This window comes from Clarias gariepinus, chromosome 1, assembly GCF_024256425.1.
Source record: "Clarias gariepinus isolate MV-2021 ecotype Netherlands chromosome 1, CGAR_prim_01v2, whole genome shotgun sequence".
Lineage (NCBI taxonomy): Eukaryota > Metazoa > Chordata > Actinopteri > Siluriformes > Clariidae > Clarias > Clarias gariepinus.
Window position 1 is genome coordinate 41574831 of NC_071100.1, and position 18954 is coordinate 41593784.

At 37.8% G+C, this 18954-nt stretch overlaps 2 protein-coding genes across 4 annotated transcripts in view; one reads left to right on the top strand and one right to left on the bottom strand.

Moving 5' to 3' along the window:
* The window catches only part of astn1 (astrotactin 1), a 263789-nt gene extending 248530 nt beyond the window's left edge, over positions 1 to 15259 (top strand). For all 3 annotated transcript variants that reach the window (XM_053504192.1, XM_053504985.1, XM_053505503.1), the window contains 4 exons: positions 6270 to 6402; positions 10120 to 10220; positions 11555 to 11738; positions 14178 to 15259. In XM_053504192.1, the coding sequence (XP_053360167.1) occupies positions 6270 to 6402; positions 10120 to 10220; positions 11555 to 11738; positions 14178 to 14415 (656 nt within the window). In that variant the 3' untranslated portion in view covers positions 14416 to 15259. The remainder of the gene's footprint in view (positions 1 to 6269; positions 6403 to 10119; positions 10221 to 11554; positions 11739 to 14177) is intronic.
* A 1898-nt stretch (positions 15260 to 17157) lies between these two features.
* The window catches only part of pappa2 (pappalysin 2), a 67560-nt gene continuing 65763 nt past the window's right edge, over positions 17158 to 18954 (bottom strand). Inside the window, exon 23 of the mRNA XM_053495580.1 lies at positions 17158 to 17730. Coding sequence (XP_053351555.1) covers positions 17623 to 17730 — 108 coding nt within the window. The 3' untranslated portion in view covers positions 17158 to 17622. The remainder of the gene's footprint in view (positions 17731 to 18954) is intronic.

An 18954-nucleotide genomic window follows, 5' to 3' on the forward strand; every position in this document is an offset into this window, starting at 1 on the left:
AGGATCTCATAAATCCAACAATGACTAAAGGTTAGATTAAATTAGATGCAATTTATTCTGTACAGTGTTTGTTCGAAGATGAATTACAAGTATTAACAAACACACTATACGATGAAATTCAGTATAACCTTCAGTCATTTTGGGGTTTATGGTTTTCTCCGCCTAATAAGAGAGTTGCTTACGTTGCTTTGTAAAACGTCTGTGATTTTATTGGGTTTTATTGATTTCTTCGTTTTCATCATTGCAAAATGCTTTCTTCGCAACGCTTTGTCCTTGTATGTAGTATGTGTGTGATGCACGAGTAATCTGCTCCTGTATTGCATTGATTTCGTCTGCATGTGCAGTATAGTCAGTTCTCTAGTTTTAATCTTGGTTTGTGTTTTCTCCGTAAAGCCAGAAGCAAAATGCAACCTCACTCACTCACATTCTATACCACTTCATACTGTGTTTAGGGTCGTGGAGACCTGGAGCCTATCCCAGGAGGCTTAGGGCACGAGGCAGGGTACACCCTGGACAATCCATCACAGGGCACACACACATACACACCAATTAGCCTAACCTGCATATCTTTGGACTGCTGGAGGAAACCGGAGTGGCTGAAAGAAGCCCACTAAGCACGGGGAGAACATGCAAACTGCATTGCATTGCACACGGAGACGGGAGTTGAACCCGGACCTGTAGGTGCAAGGCGACAGCGCTAACCACAACGCCACCGTGCCGCCAAAATGCGAACTCTAGGAAATAAATCCAATTCTGTATGTGTTCTCTTCTCTGTTTATTTGAAGGTAAAATACTTTAGCAATACCTTTCTTTTACTTTAGTATAACATAGAGTATAACAGATTAGAAATAAAGCGTATCCCGTTGCTGCACACTTACTGTACGAGAACCGTATGCAGCATAATCATGGAAACCATTTGCATTGTAAAATGCTTTCTCTTTATCTGCTGCTATGCGGGACCAGATTCCGGTCCTCTGTACTGAACCTTATGTTGCACTTTTCAGTTGCACTTTTGTTAATTGCATAATGGATGTGTTTCTTTGGAGATTATCTTTACAAGCTCAGGATAATCAGATCTTATGGCAGGGCTATAGCATGTGCGTGTTTAACGAAGGCTTGACCTGAGATTCAAAGTCTCAGTGCAGCCCTGAAGTGCAGACTTAGACCCTGAAGAAAGTTGGAAATTAAAGAAGATGGAAGCAGTATTACATCTGAGGTGCAGAGGCCGGATGTCTTTGACAGCTGCTATTTGTGCACTAATCGAGTACTTAATGGGATTCAGGCACACAATGTGACATCATAGAGTTCTCTTGCATTCCTCCTTTGTTTTCTTTCCTTTCTACACTGTGCAAAGGTATGGACCATGTTAGTGAGGAGTCTGCTTCTAGCTTCTCGGCTGATAAAACAAACACATCCTGGGCTTTGATCGTGCCGTTTATCCAGCAGTCACTGGAACGTGACACTCTGACTGCAAGCAGATTACCCATGAATCTTAAGCCTGTGTGTGTGTGTGTGTCTGCTTTTTTTTCCCCTCCTCGTAAAGTAGCATGATCTTGCAAGAGCGGGAATCCTGGAATCTTGGGTGTAAAAGGGGAAAGACACTGTTTCATTGCTAAGGAATGTCTTAGTTAGACCATTTGCCCAGATTAATGATGTCACTCGGTCAGGTGTTGTCTGGCGTCCCAAGAGCAGGTACAGTACAGACGTTCAGACACTGCTCACATACAGTACATGCATATGTTCCTGTATAGTCGTGAGCATACAGTACTGTATGTGTATAAGCAAAGGAGATGTACAAACCTTAAATCTAAGAGATGTAAAGAGATGACAAACCACAGATGTTTTACATGCGTCCGCACATGCACACAACAGCATTACTCTTGGGAGAGGTCCTGGTGTTTTTCTGAGTACCATAAATACAAAAAAAGTCTCCTTTTGTCAGTGGAATCAGAGGAGCTTTATTGAGGCAGACAGTGTTATGATCTGTAAACTTAATGGGTGAAAATGAAGTGTGTTTGGCCATGGCGCAGACTGCGCTATGGGAACTGACTTTTCTCTCACTTTCATTTTAAAGCCCACACAGATGTTTTCACGTTTTCTGCCCTTCAAGTGTGGCCCAGACATCAGATGCCCATTTTCGTCAGGCACATCTGGTCTTGGTCTATGGTTTAAGGTGCATTCTTTGATTTTTTTTATTTTTTTTCTTATTATACAATTTGTAATTCAGAGGCATGAAAATATGTTGGTGGAATCCCGCTAACATTCCGTACACATTCTGTAGCTAGATACTGTAGCACGGATAGCCTTGGCGGCGTTAAAACAGCGAAGCAGATTGCATCAATACACTGATGTCTCCTGAAGATAACAGTACCTAGATAACTAGGTAGTTTCCTGTAAAGCCTCATTAAGAGTCAAATAAGAGGGGCTACCCTGATTTAGATTAAAATCGATTTGAAGGTCAAGAAAACCAGGTCAAGAGGCTACGGATCTAAACGTAAAGGCATTTCAGAAAAATTATACATATTTCAACTTGGGTGCAGTTAGTGCTTTTACTTTGCACCTTCAAGGTTGAGGGTTTGAATCTCAGTGTGTGTGTGTGTGTGTGTGTGTGTGTGTGTGTGTGTGTGGAGTCTGCATGATCTACTGCTTTGTTGGTTTCCTACAGGCACTCTGATTTCCCCCACAGTGCAAAGCCATGTTGTAGGCTGATTGGATGTTGGCATATGATTAGGTGTGTGAGTGAGTGTGTGTGAGCATGTGCCATCTGATGATTTTGATCAAGACCTCCATAGACCCAACAGTATGCACTTGAATGAATGAATGAATGAATGAATGAATGAATATTCCAGCATATCTTTGTCAGTTATTTTAATAAGTTTTTTTTTTTTCATGTTATGAACCTGGAGTGAATGAATCTTTGTTTCCCGGCCATTCGTTCACCTTTTCTTCACCCTTGCTTCCGTGTCAAGTATGAAGTTCTAGTGTGCATTCAGGAATGAGCATTTATCAAAGCCTAATCTAAGATAATCAAAACCAATACAAAACTGACCCCTTAACAACACTATGACGTCGATAGCAAGTGCAGCTCCCATATTAAAGTCTCCTCGCACAAAAGTGAAAGCAGACTGAAGTGTTCATTCCACTCCCTTCCAAGAAAACACAACTTAGTGCTGACACCCCCTCATCAGCTACAATTAGCATTTTATGTTCTACTTTCCTCTGAAAAACACTATCCTTTTCATGTGGGAGATTGAATCTGTTAATCTTTTTTTTTCTGAGGTGGTGCCAAAAGTTGATGCACTACAAACTGTTGTTATCCATCTCCTTGCTGTTTGTTCATCAGAGTAGACAAGGAGGACCAGATGTTATTTGTTGAGTCTCAGTGCTGCTGCCAAGTCTGCTGGTACTGCGAGTTGCTGCTTTAATGGAATGGGTATAACTGCCAGTACTTTGGACAAGGAGGTGCTCTTGTGATGTGTGTGGAATTTGGCGTTCAGGATGAAATGTGTACCTGTTTAAAAAGAACAAAAGAACTTCTATGTGTGTGTCCTCTGGTTTACTTACTTTATTTCTCTTTCTTCCTATCTCTCAACTGGTACTCGTTAGAATTAAGTGCACGAAGATAAATGGGAAAGCGCTTGAATTCATTTTTGAACTGGAATGCTGATTGTGTCCTATTGATGCATCTTCCCCTTTTCAATCTTCACCGTGGTCATTGCTACCTATTCTCATTGACCGTCACTATTCTCAATAATTGAGTGAACTTTTCCCTTCTATATGGTAACTTTAGTTAGTTCTTTAAATAAAGTAAAGTTACTTTGATTGTGTAACTTTTTCTTGTTTGGAGTCTTTGTCCCTGTGATCTTCTACTTAAGATCAATGTCCTTCCCACTGAACATTCTGCAGTTCCATAATCCATAAGTTTATGGACAGTGACACAATTTTGCCTCTGTGGATTAAAAATGACGCAATTTTTTTATTTTTAATAAGTCTCAGGGCCGGGTGTGGTCTGTTTCCCCATTATTTCATGACAAGTTAAGGAGATAAATGGTCTGGAGTTGAATTTGTATTTGTTTATTGGATCTTCGAATATCTGGTTCAAAGGGTCAAGATGAACTTGTTCCAGGATAATTGGAAGAGGTGTGAAGAAGAAAAGATGGGCCCATGATCAAAAGCATACATCTGTCAAACATTGTGGCGGCAGTCTTATTGCATGAACATCTATGGTTGCCAAAGGAAGCGGGTCAAAGGTGTTTATTGATCACGTGCCTGCTGAGAGAAGTAGCTAAATGAATCCAGAAGTATATACTGTAGACTTATGTTAACTCAAATGCTGCAAAACCTATTCAGTTTAAATTAATAGATATGTTTACATATAATAATTTTTATAAAAATAGAGAAATAAAAAAAAGCACTGTGTAATTTCTAAAATGTTAATGTTTAATCTTCTTATTAAGGCTGACAGATTACAGTCTACATTGTGATGGTGTACAGAGGAAAAGTTACAAAAACTGCTATTGTCCAAAAACTTACAAATTTGTCTAAAAATAATCATTTTAAATCCTTTCTAGATTCTATTAATGATTTGCTAAACTTCAGGTTCAAAATATAACCACGTTTTGCCTTTGGCATTTTTGTGGATTTTGAAATTGGATTTGCTTGTACTAACTTTACGTGTTAAATTTCCTGCCTGCTCCTTATTAATATCATTGATGTAATGCTTCGAAATATGTCAAGTATACCGCTATTAAACACTGTGTCACACTTAACACTTGCCAGAGAGCCTGATTTGAGAAAACACACAACAGTCTACACCAAATTGTTAACTGTTAATTACAGGTCACAGACTTTTGGTGGATTACCTCATCTACGTTGTTGTTCTTTTTATTTTTGCACAATCCATCCATCTATCCATCCACTTATTTTCTATACTGCTTATCCTGGGATCCATTCTTTTCTACAACTCTTTCCTTGGTACGGCCTTTCCATTATGATGCGGTTTGTATGTTCTTTAACAAACTATAGCATCTTCCAGGCTTTGTTACAATCACATCACACATTCATTACTCATATATCGACTTTTGAATTCTTATGCAAGCGACTATAAATTTGGACACCTTCAAAAAGAGTTTTAACCCACAATATTTATATAAAAAAAATCTTTTTAAGGCTTTTTAAATTAGGTATTGTTTCATTAAGACCTAACTATAAAATAACCACAAAAGCAAACAAGATCGCCACAGCATGTCAGTAGATTAAAAGCTCTTTCTAAATGTATTTCCTTCATAACCTAATGGCTAAGATATTACTTCCCCTCTGTGGGTGAAATGAATGAATCCGTATTTATGAAAAAGGCTGTTCACCCAGTCTCCCACACTGCCACTTTTATTAGAATGAGGACATGGGTCCCCACACTGGGCTACATGCCATGTAAATAAAAAATATTTCAGGTAGACTGTGTGTGCATACATACTGTATGCAACCATCTTTCCTCCCCCAGGTTTATCCTGGCACCAGCCGTCCTGTTTTTTTGGAGTATGCCTGGGACCCCGGTGGGTTTTTAGAGCCGGAGGCTCACAGGGGTTTTGGCGGCAACACACCATCACCTTTTTAAAGGTTTCCCTTGAATTCACAAGACGGGTTTTCCTCTTACGAGAAGACACACCGGAGCCCCCGTGTCATATTTTATGACGCAAGCAAACCAGCTGGACAAACAGCATTCGCTTAGGCTTTATAATACAGTACGACCTATAAGACTGTGTAGACTTTGTATTTCAGTGTTTTGGGGAGATTCAGTTGCATGGAATCCAAAAACAGATCCTGACCAATAACTTTCTAAATACAGGATCAGAAATGTGTAGACGATTTCTCTGTGCTCTTTACATTAAAGCATGTAAGAGCGTCGAGACGCCATTCTTCATCTAGTCACATTCTGATGAGATCTTTTTCAGAGTTTTTCAGAAACCAACAGTGTGGTTTAAAGTGTTAAAGTTAAAAGCCACAAGGAGTGGGATTTTGTAAGGAAACCAATAGGAAAAGGCATTAACTTACTAAAACCACCTAAACAAATGCACTGCGCTTGTGGACTTGACAGGTCTTGTCAGGTGAACAAACGCAGAGCATACCGGAAGCTTTGTGGCCTTATACAAGCAACATTCATCATATTTGACAATCAAAAAAAATTACACTGGTGTTTTAGTTTTCAGCTTTTTCAGTTGAAAGAATTTACTGAATAAATTGAATTTAACCACCTTTCGCTCTTGTTTTAGAGACTATGCTGAGCTTTGTGGATGACATTCTGTCTGGGGCCAAATCTCCGTGCGTGATGCTGGGTGAAATCCCAGATCCACTCACTTCCATCTCTATGATCATACGCTGCCTGGAGCCTGACACCACCTACATGTGAGTACTGTATACTTCCTGTCATTGGGAAATTCACACTGTTCAATTCAATTCGAGTTTATTTGACCCTTTTAACAATGGTGACGGTCGCAAAGCAGCTTTACAGAATCAACACTAAACAGCAATATTAATAAAATAGCTAACCTTTCACAGTAAGTCACATTTTTTAAAATCTGATTTTAATTATTTTTGCTATATTTGAATCATTTTTTTGTGTCTCTAACTATAAATTCCTGTCTTTATGGGATTATTTAATTTTTCAATTTTAGTGCTCTCATAAACAATACCTTACTTGTTTCAAGCAAAGAAAATAACTAAGGAGATTTGAAATTACTGAAACAAACAAACAAACAAAAAAAAAACCTTTAACACATTATCACAGCCTGGAAGGACACTGCTGAGTGGTCAACTTTGTAATGGAAAAAATGTGTTCAGAAAAACGAAAATCGGGATCGGGACTAAATAGCTGTGTGGCCTTACGAAAACACTTGTTAAAGAGACTAATCAGAAAAAAAGTTTTAATTTGCTACGAAGAATAAATATATGACTTTGGAGCAATGGAAAAAATTTATGTGTTTTGACGAGCCATCATCAACCCTCTTCTAGGGCAATGGGTGTGTCAGGATCAGAAGGGAAGCTTGTGAAGCGATGTCCACTGTACACGCCTCTGGAGTTATGATCTGGAGTTGCTGCAGTTGCTCAGGTCTAGGCTTAGCAATGTTATGTGGCAAATGATATCAAATAAAAACATATCTAAGGTTATAATATTGATGGAGTTTTTAATTCCCCTATTGTACTGGCCTATTCCTGGACTCAAATTATAAAATTATTTTCGCACATAAACTGGCGAACACATTACTGTAATCAAAGCTAAAGTTGACTGAATAAAATCTTAAAGTTATTTTTTTAGTATATTTAAATGTCTTACTTCTTTTTATTTTATAACAAGGGATCTTTGGCATTTTGTGCCAGTAAATTGTCATTGTATCGGTGCATTTCGCGCACTAGCAGAGTCCAGGGTTCAATTCAAAGTCAATGCTATACACCTACACACACAGTTTTTACCTTTCACATTACCTTTTTCCAGTAAGGGCCTTTTACTTTTACGCCTTTTAAAGACCACAGAAATACAAATAAGTATAGATTGTTTTACTGAAAAAACTTTTACTTTAGGCAAGGAACATTGATCATGCGTGAGGGAAAACAATACTACATTAAAAACTGGTCAGTGGCTGCATTTATGTAATATCAGTTATCATTTGCTAGTTAAAATAATGATTTTGGAAGAACAACCTTCATAGATATGCAGTGTTGCGTAACTCCTGCAACAACACTAATTAAATTAGATAATCAGGTGGCAAATAAAGCATGTTGTTCTAACCTCTAGTAAAGGCTGCTGAAAATGATTTCATTTAGGTTCTATGAAATGAGGCTGTGTGCTTCGACAATTTAGGTTAAATGTTAAACCTTGAGGTGTAGTGGTTAGCACTGTCGCCTAGCACCTCCAGGGTGTGGGTTCGATTCCCAGCCAAGTTCGATTTCTGTTCCTGTGTGCATGGAGTTTGCATGTTCTACCTGTGCTCGGTGGGTTTGCTCCGGGTACTCCGGTTTCCTTCTACAGTCCAGAGATAAGCAGATGAGGCTAATTGGTGTTCCCAATTTTGTCCATAGTGTGTGAATGAGTGTGTGTGCGCCTTGCAATAGATTCCTCTGTCCAGGGTGTACCCTCGTGCGCTAAGTCTCCTGGGAAATGAGTGGTATAGATGATGAGTGAGTGAGAGAGTGAAACCTTGAACCCACTTAGCTGTTGGACATGTGGATTTTAGGAGGCACGGCTTTATTATAAACATTTTAACTGATGCATGTTTACCTTCAGTTTGCTCAGGCTTTGTTTTCTTGGTATGATTCTCTCTTTTCTTGGTTCATTTTAGGTCATGTACTCAGATGGAATTGGCAAATAAACAAGTAACTGCTTTAAACAGCAAATAAACAACTACAGATAATTTTTTTTATTAAGTATTACTGTTGCTCGGAAACTTATGCTATTTTAAAAGCACTAAGACCATTTGTGCATGTGAGAAACCTATACTTTTCCACTTATTCAGAAAAACTATATAAAATCTTACATAATTTTATGGCCAAATATGTTTATTTTCTGTACCAAGTCAAAAGCATACCATGAATCAGGTCACAGTTAAAGCTTTCAGACAGCTGGGGAAGCAGTTCAAACTTTGGAATAGCTTAAAAGTACTTTGGAAGGAGAGCTTAATGGTGATAGCAGAAACAGGAATTGAAAATTGAGTGCGCTTCAGAAGTCCAGAGTGAAAAGCAAATGTTAGGAGCGAAAGCTTTCCTGCACAAAGCCTGCCAGAGGTTCTGTCTCAACCAACATGATGCAGCATCACGTCCATAGTATCAAACATTCAAAGCTCTGACTTTGTCTGTCACATTTCCTCGACTGGCACATTAGAATATAAGTATAATATATCTTATTATGTATGCTAAATGTTAGGATGAGACTGTGCCCTCTATATATAATATATATATATATATATATATATATATATATATATATATAATATATATATTAGATTATTTTATGTGCAGTTGCCATAGTGAAAGGTCTTTAAAGGCAATGGTTTGATGAAATAATTACTCTCTTTTTAAATGAAGCCTTTTTTTACTGTTGTATTGCAGTGAAAATGAGATCTGTATGTTGTTTTTCTCATGTTTCTGATGAGACCTCTTGTGTTTTGTTGTGAGTTTGCATAATAAGCCCGCATTCTGTACACTGTGTATATACTGTAGAAACTTTGGGAGACAGAAAATGTATGCAGTACTGTATATACACCCGAAATAATAAAAAAGGTGTTGTTCAGGCTACCTCTTTATTTAATTGGCTCAGTAAACCATGAGGCCCCTTTTTTTTAGTTTTCCAGACACTGGCTTGATGTTTTAATGGTGTCTACATCGCTGCAACCCATACCGACACTCACACACACTTTCTGTTGTCATAGGTTCTAGTTGTTTATGTTGCCATCCACTAGATGGAGATATAATTCAACCTAATGGAAACAATGAAATCTCACTTCCTAAGGGGTGCCATGCTCATCTGCAGCATCTGATTTTGGACCTAACCCAGATGTAAAGCCTTTACAGCTGCTGAATGATTACCCTAGTCAGACTCTGTCATCTCTGACCTCCAAAAATACCCAAGGGACTATTTTTTTATGTACTTTACCTGTCATTTGTTTTGCGATTATTTAAGAAGTAATGCTTAATTAGAATTTACGAATGTTTGTACCATTTGGACCATGCAGCAGAACTGTTTGGTGTCAGGTAGAAACACTCATTAATTCTTTTGCATAATGGTTAATACAGACTAATGTGGTGTCATGTGAAGGAGAGGGTGTGTGTATACTGTATATTGTTTTATTGTTGCCGTAATGTCATAACGCTTGGCACCAGGGTGTGGGGCTGCATGTCCTCCCTGTGCTTGGTGGGTTTCCTCAAACTTCACACCCCACTTTCCTCCAAAGAGTGTACAGTATAAGTAAGTGTGTGAGTGTCTGTGTACTTGTACCTTGCAATGAATTGACAGCCAATGCAGGGTGTACCAAAAAAGTGGAGACCACAAAGTGATTAGGGCTGATTGTGTATAATGAAAGTTGATATTGTATGCTTTTAATAAAACTGTGGAATTATATGTCTCTCTAGGTTCAGACTTTGGGCCGTGGACAACACAGGCAGGCGCTCCAGCCCCAGTGAGGTCACCATCAAAACTCCCTGCCCCGCAGTGGACGATGTGAAAGCACAAGGTAACCTTCATGTTTATTTATGAATGCCATAAAATTCCTTTATTTATATAGTATAAGTCTTATCTAATGTTGCTCAGCACATCGATATGTTGCTCCAATTCATCATTTCTAATGCACTGCAAATGAAAAGCCATCCATGGTCCTGTACATTATAATGAGACATTTTCACACTGCTTTAGGTTCTTTGTGTTCATGTACAGTATGTATTTTTATTTTATCATGTATGCAGTAAAGTATATTTTAAAATATACACTAATCAGCAATTACCTTAACACCACATAACATTAATATATAAACATAAACTGTAAGGATCATGGGCACCCAAGGCTAACCCATGCCTGCGTGACCAAAGGCCTGTCTGGTCCAAACCTAAAGAAAAGCCAATGCAGCACAAATCGCTAAAAAAAGTCAGTTCTGGCCATGAAAAAGGCACCAGAACTACTAGTTCACCACAGCTTGCTTGCATGAGGGCCAGCAGGCGAAGAGCCCAAGGCCGTCAACCCTGCATACAAACTTTCCAGATCCCAATCCGATCAAGCACCGATGATGATGCACTGCACTGATCAAACAAGTCGATCCACGGAGTCCCACCCCTCAACCTACAGAACCCAAAGGGTCCACCACCAACATCCTGGTGCCTGAGCTGTCCTGGTGGCACAAGGGGAAACCTGCACAGTACTCGGCATAACGTTTAACATTGTACTGTTAGGGATGATCAGTATATTTAAAAATCATTTTATACTCAAAAACACTTGTATGTTAAACAAATGCCTGTGTATATGGTATTATACTGTATATACTATAATAACAGAATATCCTTGGTTAAATCTTTGAATTAAGTTCTTTGACCTCATAAACTGAAAAAGTACAAACTGAATATATAAAATCAGCCTTGAATTGTGTAATTCAAAAAATGTGTTATATTTAAAGGCCTTAACACAAATACCAATACATCAACATCTTGTTTGAATCACTTTTTCATATCATCACTGTTCCTTCCTATAACAAGCCATAAATAGTATTAGCTCCACATTGTTGGCACCATGATTGTAGCAAGGCCCCTACTTCCTCAATCCTTATTTAACCCCTGGCCACAGGTCTGATAATTGTTTACTCACTCATGTGTGGCCTCATACCAGCATGCTAAATTGTTCAGTAGCAAAAAAAAAAAAAAAAAAAAAAAGGATTTATCTCCAAAGTTTATCTCTACTCAAGAAAGAAATAAAAGTGTATGTTGTACAAACTAAAACTATGCCTTTATACATTACCTACAATCTATAAATCACATAAGATTTTTTTTAATGTTTTAATGTTTCCCACATCTGTTCTTTTAGAAATAGCAGACAAAATTTACAACCTGTTCAATGGCTACACAAGTGGGAAGGAGCAGCAGACAGCCTACAACATGTTGATGGATTTGGGCTCACCCACGCTGCACCGTGTCCTCTATCACTACAACCAGCGCTATGAAAGCTTTGGGGAGTTCACCTGGCGCTGTGAGGATGAGCTCGGGCCCAGGTTTGACCTCTTTTTAAACCTCTCTTTGTATTTTCCTGTCTTACTCCCTTCACTTAAAGCAGCTGAAATTTAAATACAAATACAGGAATTGCAATTACGTTGTTTGGCTCAGGCACTTGCGTTTAAATGCACAGAAGATGTGTACAGACTGCAGTTATGACTTAGAGAAAACATACAGTGCATAACAGGAGGGAGGCCTTTTCCATCCTACAAAATGAAAGCGTAATTTTAAGCGTATACCTTTTAGGCAGTATAGATTAATAATAAAATGAAACTTTTCTGTGATGCAAACACTTTGCTGAAGTGTCAACCATTAGAGTCCTCAGTGATAAAATAAAAGTGTGTGTGTGTGTGTGTTTTTTTTAATCATTTCCATGTTGGACAGGTTTACCTGCTTAGCTCCCGAGTGATTACATTAAAGTGAAAACAAATTGTGCTTTACGCAGCCTCACACCTCATGATAAATGAGTGGAATTGTAAGCATTTCAAACAGAAAAACAATGAAGTATGATGAATATAAATTCTAAATCCCCAAATCTAGGTGGCTTTTTAATGAATCATTTTTACTACACTTTACACTACAAATCCCCTGATTGTTATGCGGTAATAAATAAATATCACAGCTTATGTATTGATAAAAACTTTGGAGTTGCTTTGTTCTCTTCTTTGTTCCCTTTGCTCCTCTACAAACAGCCAAGCAGCCCTGCTTCCCTCACTTTGAACTTCTCTAAATCACTTGGGTTTCCCTCACAAACAGCATGGGCCATTTAAAAGTCATTTTCTTCAGCTAATCATAATACTGAATAATATTCACCCAGCTGACCCTAACTCAACTATAAACCAGTGTTGGGAGAATAACATAATAAGGAATGAGTGGTGAGGAGAACCACATCACCCCGTCCTGTCTGTATGTCACATTTCCCTTTGGATGAGTTCTAGTCTCCTAATGCACATCATACAGTGCTGTGTGCGGTCTGAGCCAGACACCGTCTCCCTGGATGTGTGTTTCCACCTTGGAGTGCCTCTTCATCATCACTTAGGAGCTGTTTTAAACTAATAGCAGGACACTTTCTGGTTTTAAGGATCGTTTTTACCTACTGTAGCTCACCATAGGGAGACAAACTCTATTTCATCTTAAACCGGGATGACGGGTGCTAAAAGGCTGGGAACTCTCTGTGACATGCTACAAGTTTAGGGATAAATGCGTACCTTTCCGCAGGAGAAGATTCGGTCAGTAATGTGTTGACCGAGCTCAGACCGCTTTGTGTCATATTGGTGTCACTGTGAGTGTCGGAGGAATGCAACTGATTGGTTCCCAACAGACAAGTGGATATGAAAAAAGAAATAGAATTGAAATAATAAAAAGCGAGAGGCCCTGGCGAAGTGCTAGAGGTTGAAAATGTACCTTGGAAATGAGAGGCCATTTTCCACTTCCATACATGCTGGGATTTATGGTGACAACCGTTGCTATTTGGAGACTGAAACGTACTTTCATGAAAAATTAAAGCATAACAAACCACAGGGTTTTTGTCTTAAGCAAATAAACATCCAGATTTCTGTAACCACTGAAATGTGGCAAGATATTAGAAACATAAATACATTCAGAAGAATGAAATAGATTACAACATCTCTCTACCAAACAGGAATATTATTCATTGAAAATACTACCAATTCTTATATCATTAAAATTCTATTATAATATTCTGTAAGATGGTCGCCAAAGAAAATTAATAATTTTTGGAGGCTCATTTTTTTTATCCGTCCTCTGGAAATGAAGACAAACAGGTTAATATTTGGATGTCACATGAATCTGTCTGGACAGTTCCTCTATTAAAAACAGTCAGAAAAAAAAAAAAACTCAGCACAAACCGTGTTTTAATAGCAAAAGCACTCTCTCTGTGCTTTAAAAAATGTCCTTTTTCCTGAGTCTGCCCAGAAACCTTGTCGGTCGCTGGCACTTTGGGATTCAGTATTTATTTTGTAGAATGTAGAGCTTCTGGTTTTGGCTCTCAGATGAAATGAAGCCATTTCTGTGGAATGAGACACTCTTTCCATGCCCTCGCTATCACATTTCAGCTTTTTTCACCAGTGATGATGCCCATCCCGAACTCCTTAACTCCAAATGCATTTCGAAAACTTCATCAGATTTTGTCAGATTTTAAATTCCAATTCCATATAATGAATGCATCTCATCTGTTGTGACTCGACAGCAACGACTGGAGATGAGAATAGTCCATATCTCTTCTTTTCAGTTCTTCCTTTCAGTTCCAACTCTACCCTGCTTCATATTTAGTGGGTTTGAGTTTCTACATTAATCTTAAATTTTTCCATCTCTCTCCAGAACGGTTGATTATATTTATAAATACTAAGTTATGCAGGGAATCATTAAAGTACTTTACATTAACTTGTCCATCACAACTTTTGTCTATGTTATGGCAGGAAAGCAGGCCTGATTCTGTCGCAGCTCGATGACCTCAGCGGCTGGTGTCGAGGGCTTCTTCAAGAGCCCAAGATTGGCCTACGCCGAGCATCCCTCAAATTCCTGGCTTGCCGTTACACAGACACCAAGGCCTTCAGCCTCAGCTGGATGGAGCTTGGCCAGGCGCTGCACAAATCCTGTGATGAACAAACGCTGCCTGTGATGTACAATGACTATGGAGAACCTAAAGAAATCTGAACGCCATCCAGGATAATGAAGTGAATGCCCATGTAGCCCACAGCAGGAACAACCACAGTCTGCTTCATTAAGGCTCCCCATAAGGACACGGCTTTCTAAACCTGTTCAGCAAATATTCCAGTTACATTTACCAGTTTGTTAGTCACTGCTTGAGCAAATCCTCAGAAATTAAGTTCAAACCAGTGTCATGACTAATTTCATTCCTTATTCATAAAAAAAAAAAAGAATCCACAGTTTGGTGGTACTCAGCCATTTTGTAGTTGTTACCCAAATTCTTAGTTGCATTCCTTGGATAGGGACTTGTAGTGCAGTATTACCCTGAGTCTACCGTAAACTATACTGCTATACCACTATACAATCAATACACCCAAGGTACCACAAGTTTCTTTTTATTTTGTATATTAATCTGGGTTATATACAAACACTAAAGCCAGCTGGTTCTTTCTGATGTTTTTGTGATTTTAGGATGCTAAGTAATTTGTAACATTTAAATTGTTTCTTTAATTTGCTGGCTAAATTGAGTTCGCTGTCTTTTTTTAGTTGTGTACAGTACAGTGCTCGCTATACGGCTGTCTACATAGTGAACCCTGACTGAGTGAAGGACGTAGATTTCAGATGTAGTGCTCAAAACGTCTTTTGTGGTGTTGTACTGGACCTACAAGGCAAATGTATTCAACTGGAAGTAAATGAAATTAAATAACAGCGAATGAACTCAATGTCTGAGCCCATAAAAAATCAAATGTAGAGTATATACAGTACACACAAACACACACACACACGGTGTATAACTAAAGTACTTCAAATATCATTAAAGAATTTTTTAAAGAATTATTACAGTACATGTAATGTGCTTTATAATTTTTTTTGATGATTTTGACTTTTAGCTCAGGAAAATAGAAAAATAATCCAGCATCTCGAAATATTAGAATAAATAATTTCAGGTTTGAGTAAATTTTAATTCATGCAATACTGTACATCCCTTGGTCTAGTTTAGGACGCACAGCCACAATCATGAGGAAGACTGCTGACTTGACCGTATTCTAGAAGATGATCACTTGCTCTCGTCCACAAGGAGTGTAAGGTCATTATATGTATATATACACACATACAGTATATATACAGTATATATACATAAACACACACAGTATATGTGTAAGTGAGTGTGTGTAACCTCTAGAAGCATCAAGTACTAATACTTAAGGTTTCTTTTTTTCAAATTTTCAGGGTGATTTTTTTTTAGTTTTTTTTTTTTTTTGCTGTTATTTTTAACTCAACCTAAAGCACATTGTGTTATCTTTGTACAGTCATGGCTATGAAAACAGCTAATCACTTAGTATGTTTGGCAATTACACTAATGTCTTTATGTGAAATAAATCATTTTGGTGATCCAAAATAAAGGGGATGTCCTTTAATAGCGGTTACCACTAGAACCTTGCTTGGAACGTGAATAAATACTTTCTTACATTGAAGTGGAATAAAACACATTTTGCAACAAAAGCCAGAACACCTTAATCCACATATGAAATCGGATATGTCTATTACTTCAGCAGACAATGTGGTTTGGGGTGCTGATTTTGGCAGATCATTTTTTTCTGTGACAGTTGAGGGCTCATTCATTTCTTATTTGCTGCATTAGCCTTGTAGTGCCAGTGCACAACTCCAAAAGTCAAATCTTCTCGTGTCTTTCTTGATCAAGCATGTTTGAAGTAAGTTATAACCAGAGCAAATTTCTGTTCAGTTACACTTTGAATTAATATGTGGTGAACCAATCATGTTCATATTGTATTGAAACACTGCACGCATTGTGATCGGAATACTGACTGGATCAATCGGAGGTCACATAGCTCACATTATGATCAGATATTAGCCAGGTTTATTCAGAGTCTGTCTGCATTAGCCTGACATTAGAAAGAAAGTCCCTGTCCACTGGGTCAAATTGCAGCACTTACCAAAATTTGTGTTACCTCCTAATCGGTGTACTGTAAGGACTTCAGTATAGAAGGCTGATTAAGACATAAGCTTAGGGTACTGTATAGAATAATCATTGTACTGTTAAATACAGTACGTTATAAACATAATGCAAGATAAGTTCATGCATTACCTGCATTTAACCATTTAAAATTTTTAGTTTTTTCCAAGTTCTCAATGTGGATATTTGTACAGTAGTCATTTTTACCAAGACATCAAAGCAACTTTTTAAATATAAAATAGTGATGTATGTATTTGCAAAAATCAAGAAAGCTTGGCTTATATATCGGTAGCAAGCTACAGTATACTTATTCTTTCCCCTATCTACAAAAGCTGAATCTATGAATTCTTGTTGTGCTAAATAAATAGATGTCTGTAGTGTATATGGATATGAAAGAACATTGATTATGTAACTGATGAGAAATGAATAGCAAATCTTAATGTTGGTAAAGCAGACTAATTTAAACAGTGAAACACACTGATGCATTTAACAAGCAATGAGCATTAAATTCTGCTTTGAACTGTTTACAGTAAACTTATTAATGTCTAATTAACGTTTCTTATTCTGTTCGGGAGTAAAGGTTTTCCACATGTTTCATTATTTCCCTATTTCGAACCCTTAAATCAGATATAAAAAGTGCAAGGATTCACCTCGTTGTGGTTTGACCATCAACATTACAGATGTAAACTCGACAAGAGAAAATGTTCATTTTATATTAGTTCATTATTGAAATGACTTACCGTATTTGTATATTGATTTTATTTTTACCGGTACATCAGTAAAATCATACATTTACAGAATGACACATAACAGCATGTCATACACTTTCATCCGTAATTGAATCTGCTACTTTTCAAAGCATTCATGCATATACAGTACTACACAGGTGACTACCAATAATATAGACTGCCTTAAATTTCTTAGCAGAGCATGTGGCACAAAACACCCAAGCACTAACAGTACAATATTACTATAACTTTCAGATGATCTAGATTAAAAACTGAGAACTTTCAGTGGGAATAAATGCTTATTAGACAAAAATGATAAAGCAGGTCATATCTACATCTACGTACATAAATGTCAGTTTCTTCAAATACATATGTATAGATTAGTACTGATTGATTAGTATAAATTTAATAAGATTGCATGTTTCAGTTTGTGCTGGTTTTAATTCTTGTGTCACCATTATACACACTCCTCCATGCCTCTCGATTTTTGTTTTGAGTCCATTCCTCTCTTTATGGTCCTTGTGCCTCAGACTCTCCCGTTCTTCCCTTGTTCTCTTCAGCCTCGGGGTCACGACATGTGCATTCGTCAAGGTCACAGTCCACGCCAAACTGGATGACCTGTCTCACATTCAGATACACATTAAGGATTTGTCATATCCAAAACTCGTGCAGATAGTGGCAGGTTATTCTTCAAGTATATGGGCCGTAGAGTCTCACACACACAGGCATGGATCATCTTAAAACAGTGTTGAAGGATGGACTGTGATAAAAAAATAATGTTGTTGCTGCTGCTGTGCAATGTGAGCTTATTTAATAAAGTAGGTCTTATTGATATTCAGAACTACAGCATTATAAACTACTTGGAACACACTCTTACGTTTTACTCTTCAATTTAGAGTTAAAAACAAGATGTTACTTTTTGGCTGGAGAATTATCATCATTTGCAAAAGTAAAATGGGCTTACGGTGCTCAGGTGAGAAGAGCGGACTTTTGTGGAAAGTAAGAGCAAGGTATCCTCATGGTGTTGACCAAAAATGCTAATGTTATAACACTATAAAGGGCATATATTATGCCTATCACAGTTTCAAACCCCTTTTTAAAAAAATATTTTACCCTTTCAAGCACACACATTTTAGCACATTTTTGGACTAAATCATGCTTTAAATGGAGACATACAGTACAACACCGGTATATCCATGCAGTTCTCAGATCTATCATCTCGGTCAGATGCAGTGGCCCTTTCAACATGTACGTAGACAGAAATAAATTGCAGGTCATGGTGGTGATGACCCAACAACTTAATCTCTGCTCCAGAGGCTAGCCTGGACCTTTGCAGAGAAAATCCATGAGACAGCGGTAGGAGGAAAACTTCGGAAAGGTGCACTAGATGAGCAACCAGCAAAATAGAAAAAACAATCCAACCATTAAACTGATAAGTACAAATAATCAGCCGAGGTAAAAAAGGAAAAAACATGCAAATAAAGTTGCATATAAAAAAGGCACTCTTCTCTTCATTCAACCTCTTCATTCAACTCAAGGTTTTAATGTGTTATACGTTCTATGCTTTTCTGATCACCACGGTTTAAAGGAGTGCTCATTTGAGTTACTATCAAAGGCTTCTCCTCTGATCTCTCTCATAGACAAGGAGTCTGCAGATTCTAAACTCACAAGAGATGTTTGTTCCATTTTATATATCACTACTTTATCATATACTTAAAGCAGCACCATGCCATTAATAAATATAAGATCAGACTATATTTTCTTATTCTGACGTTTGGTGCAAACATAAATGAGCAGATTTCATGCATTGTGCTGCTGCTATTGGGTAACTGCATAAATCAG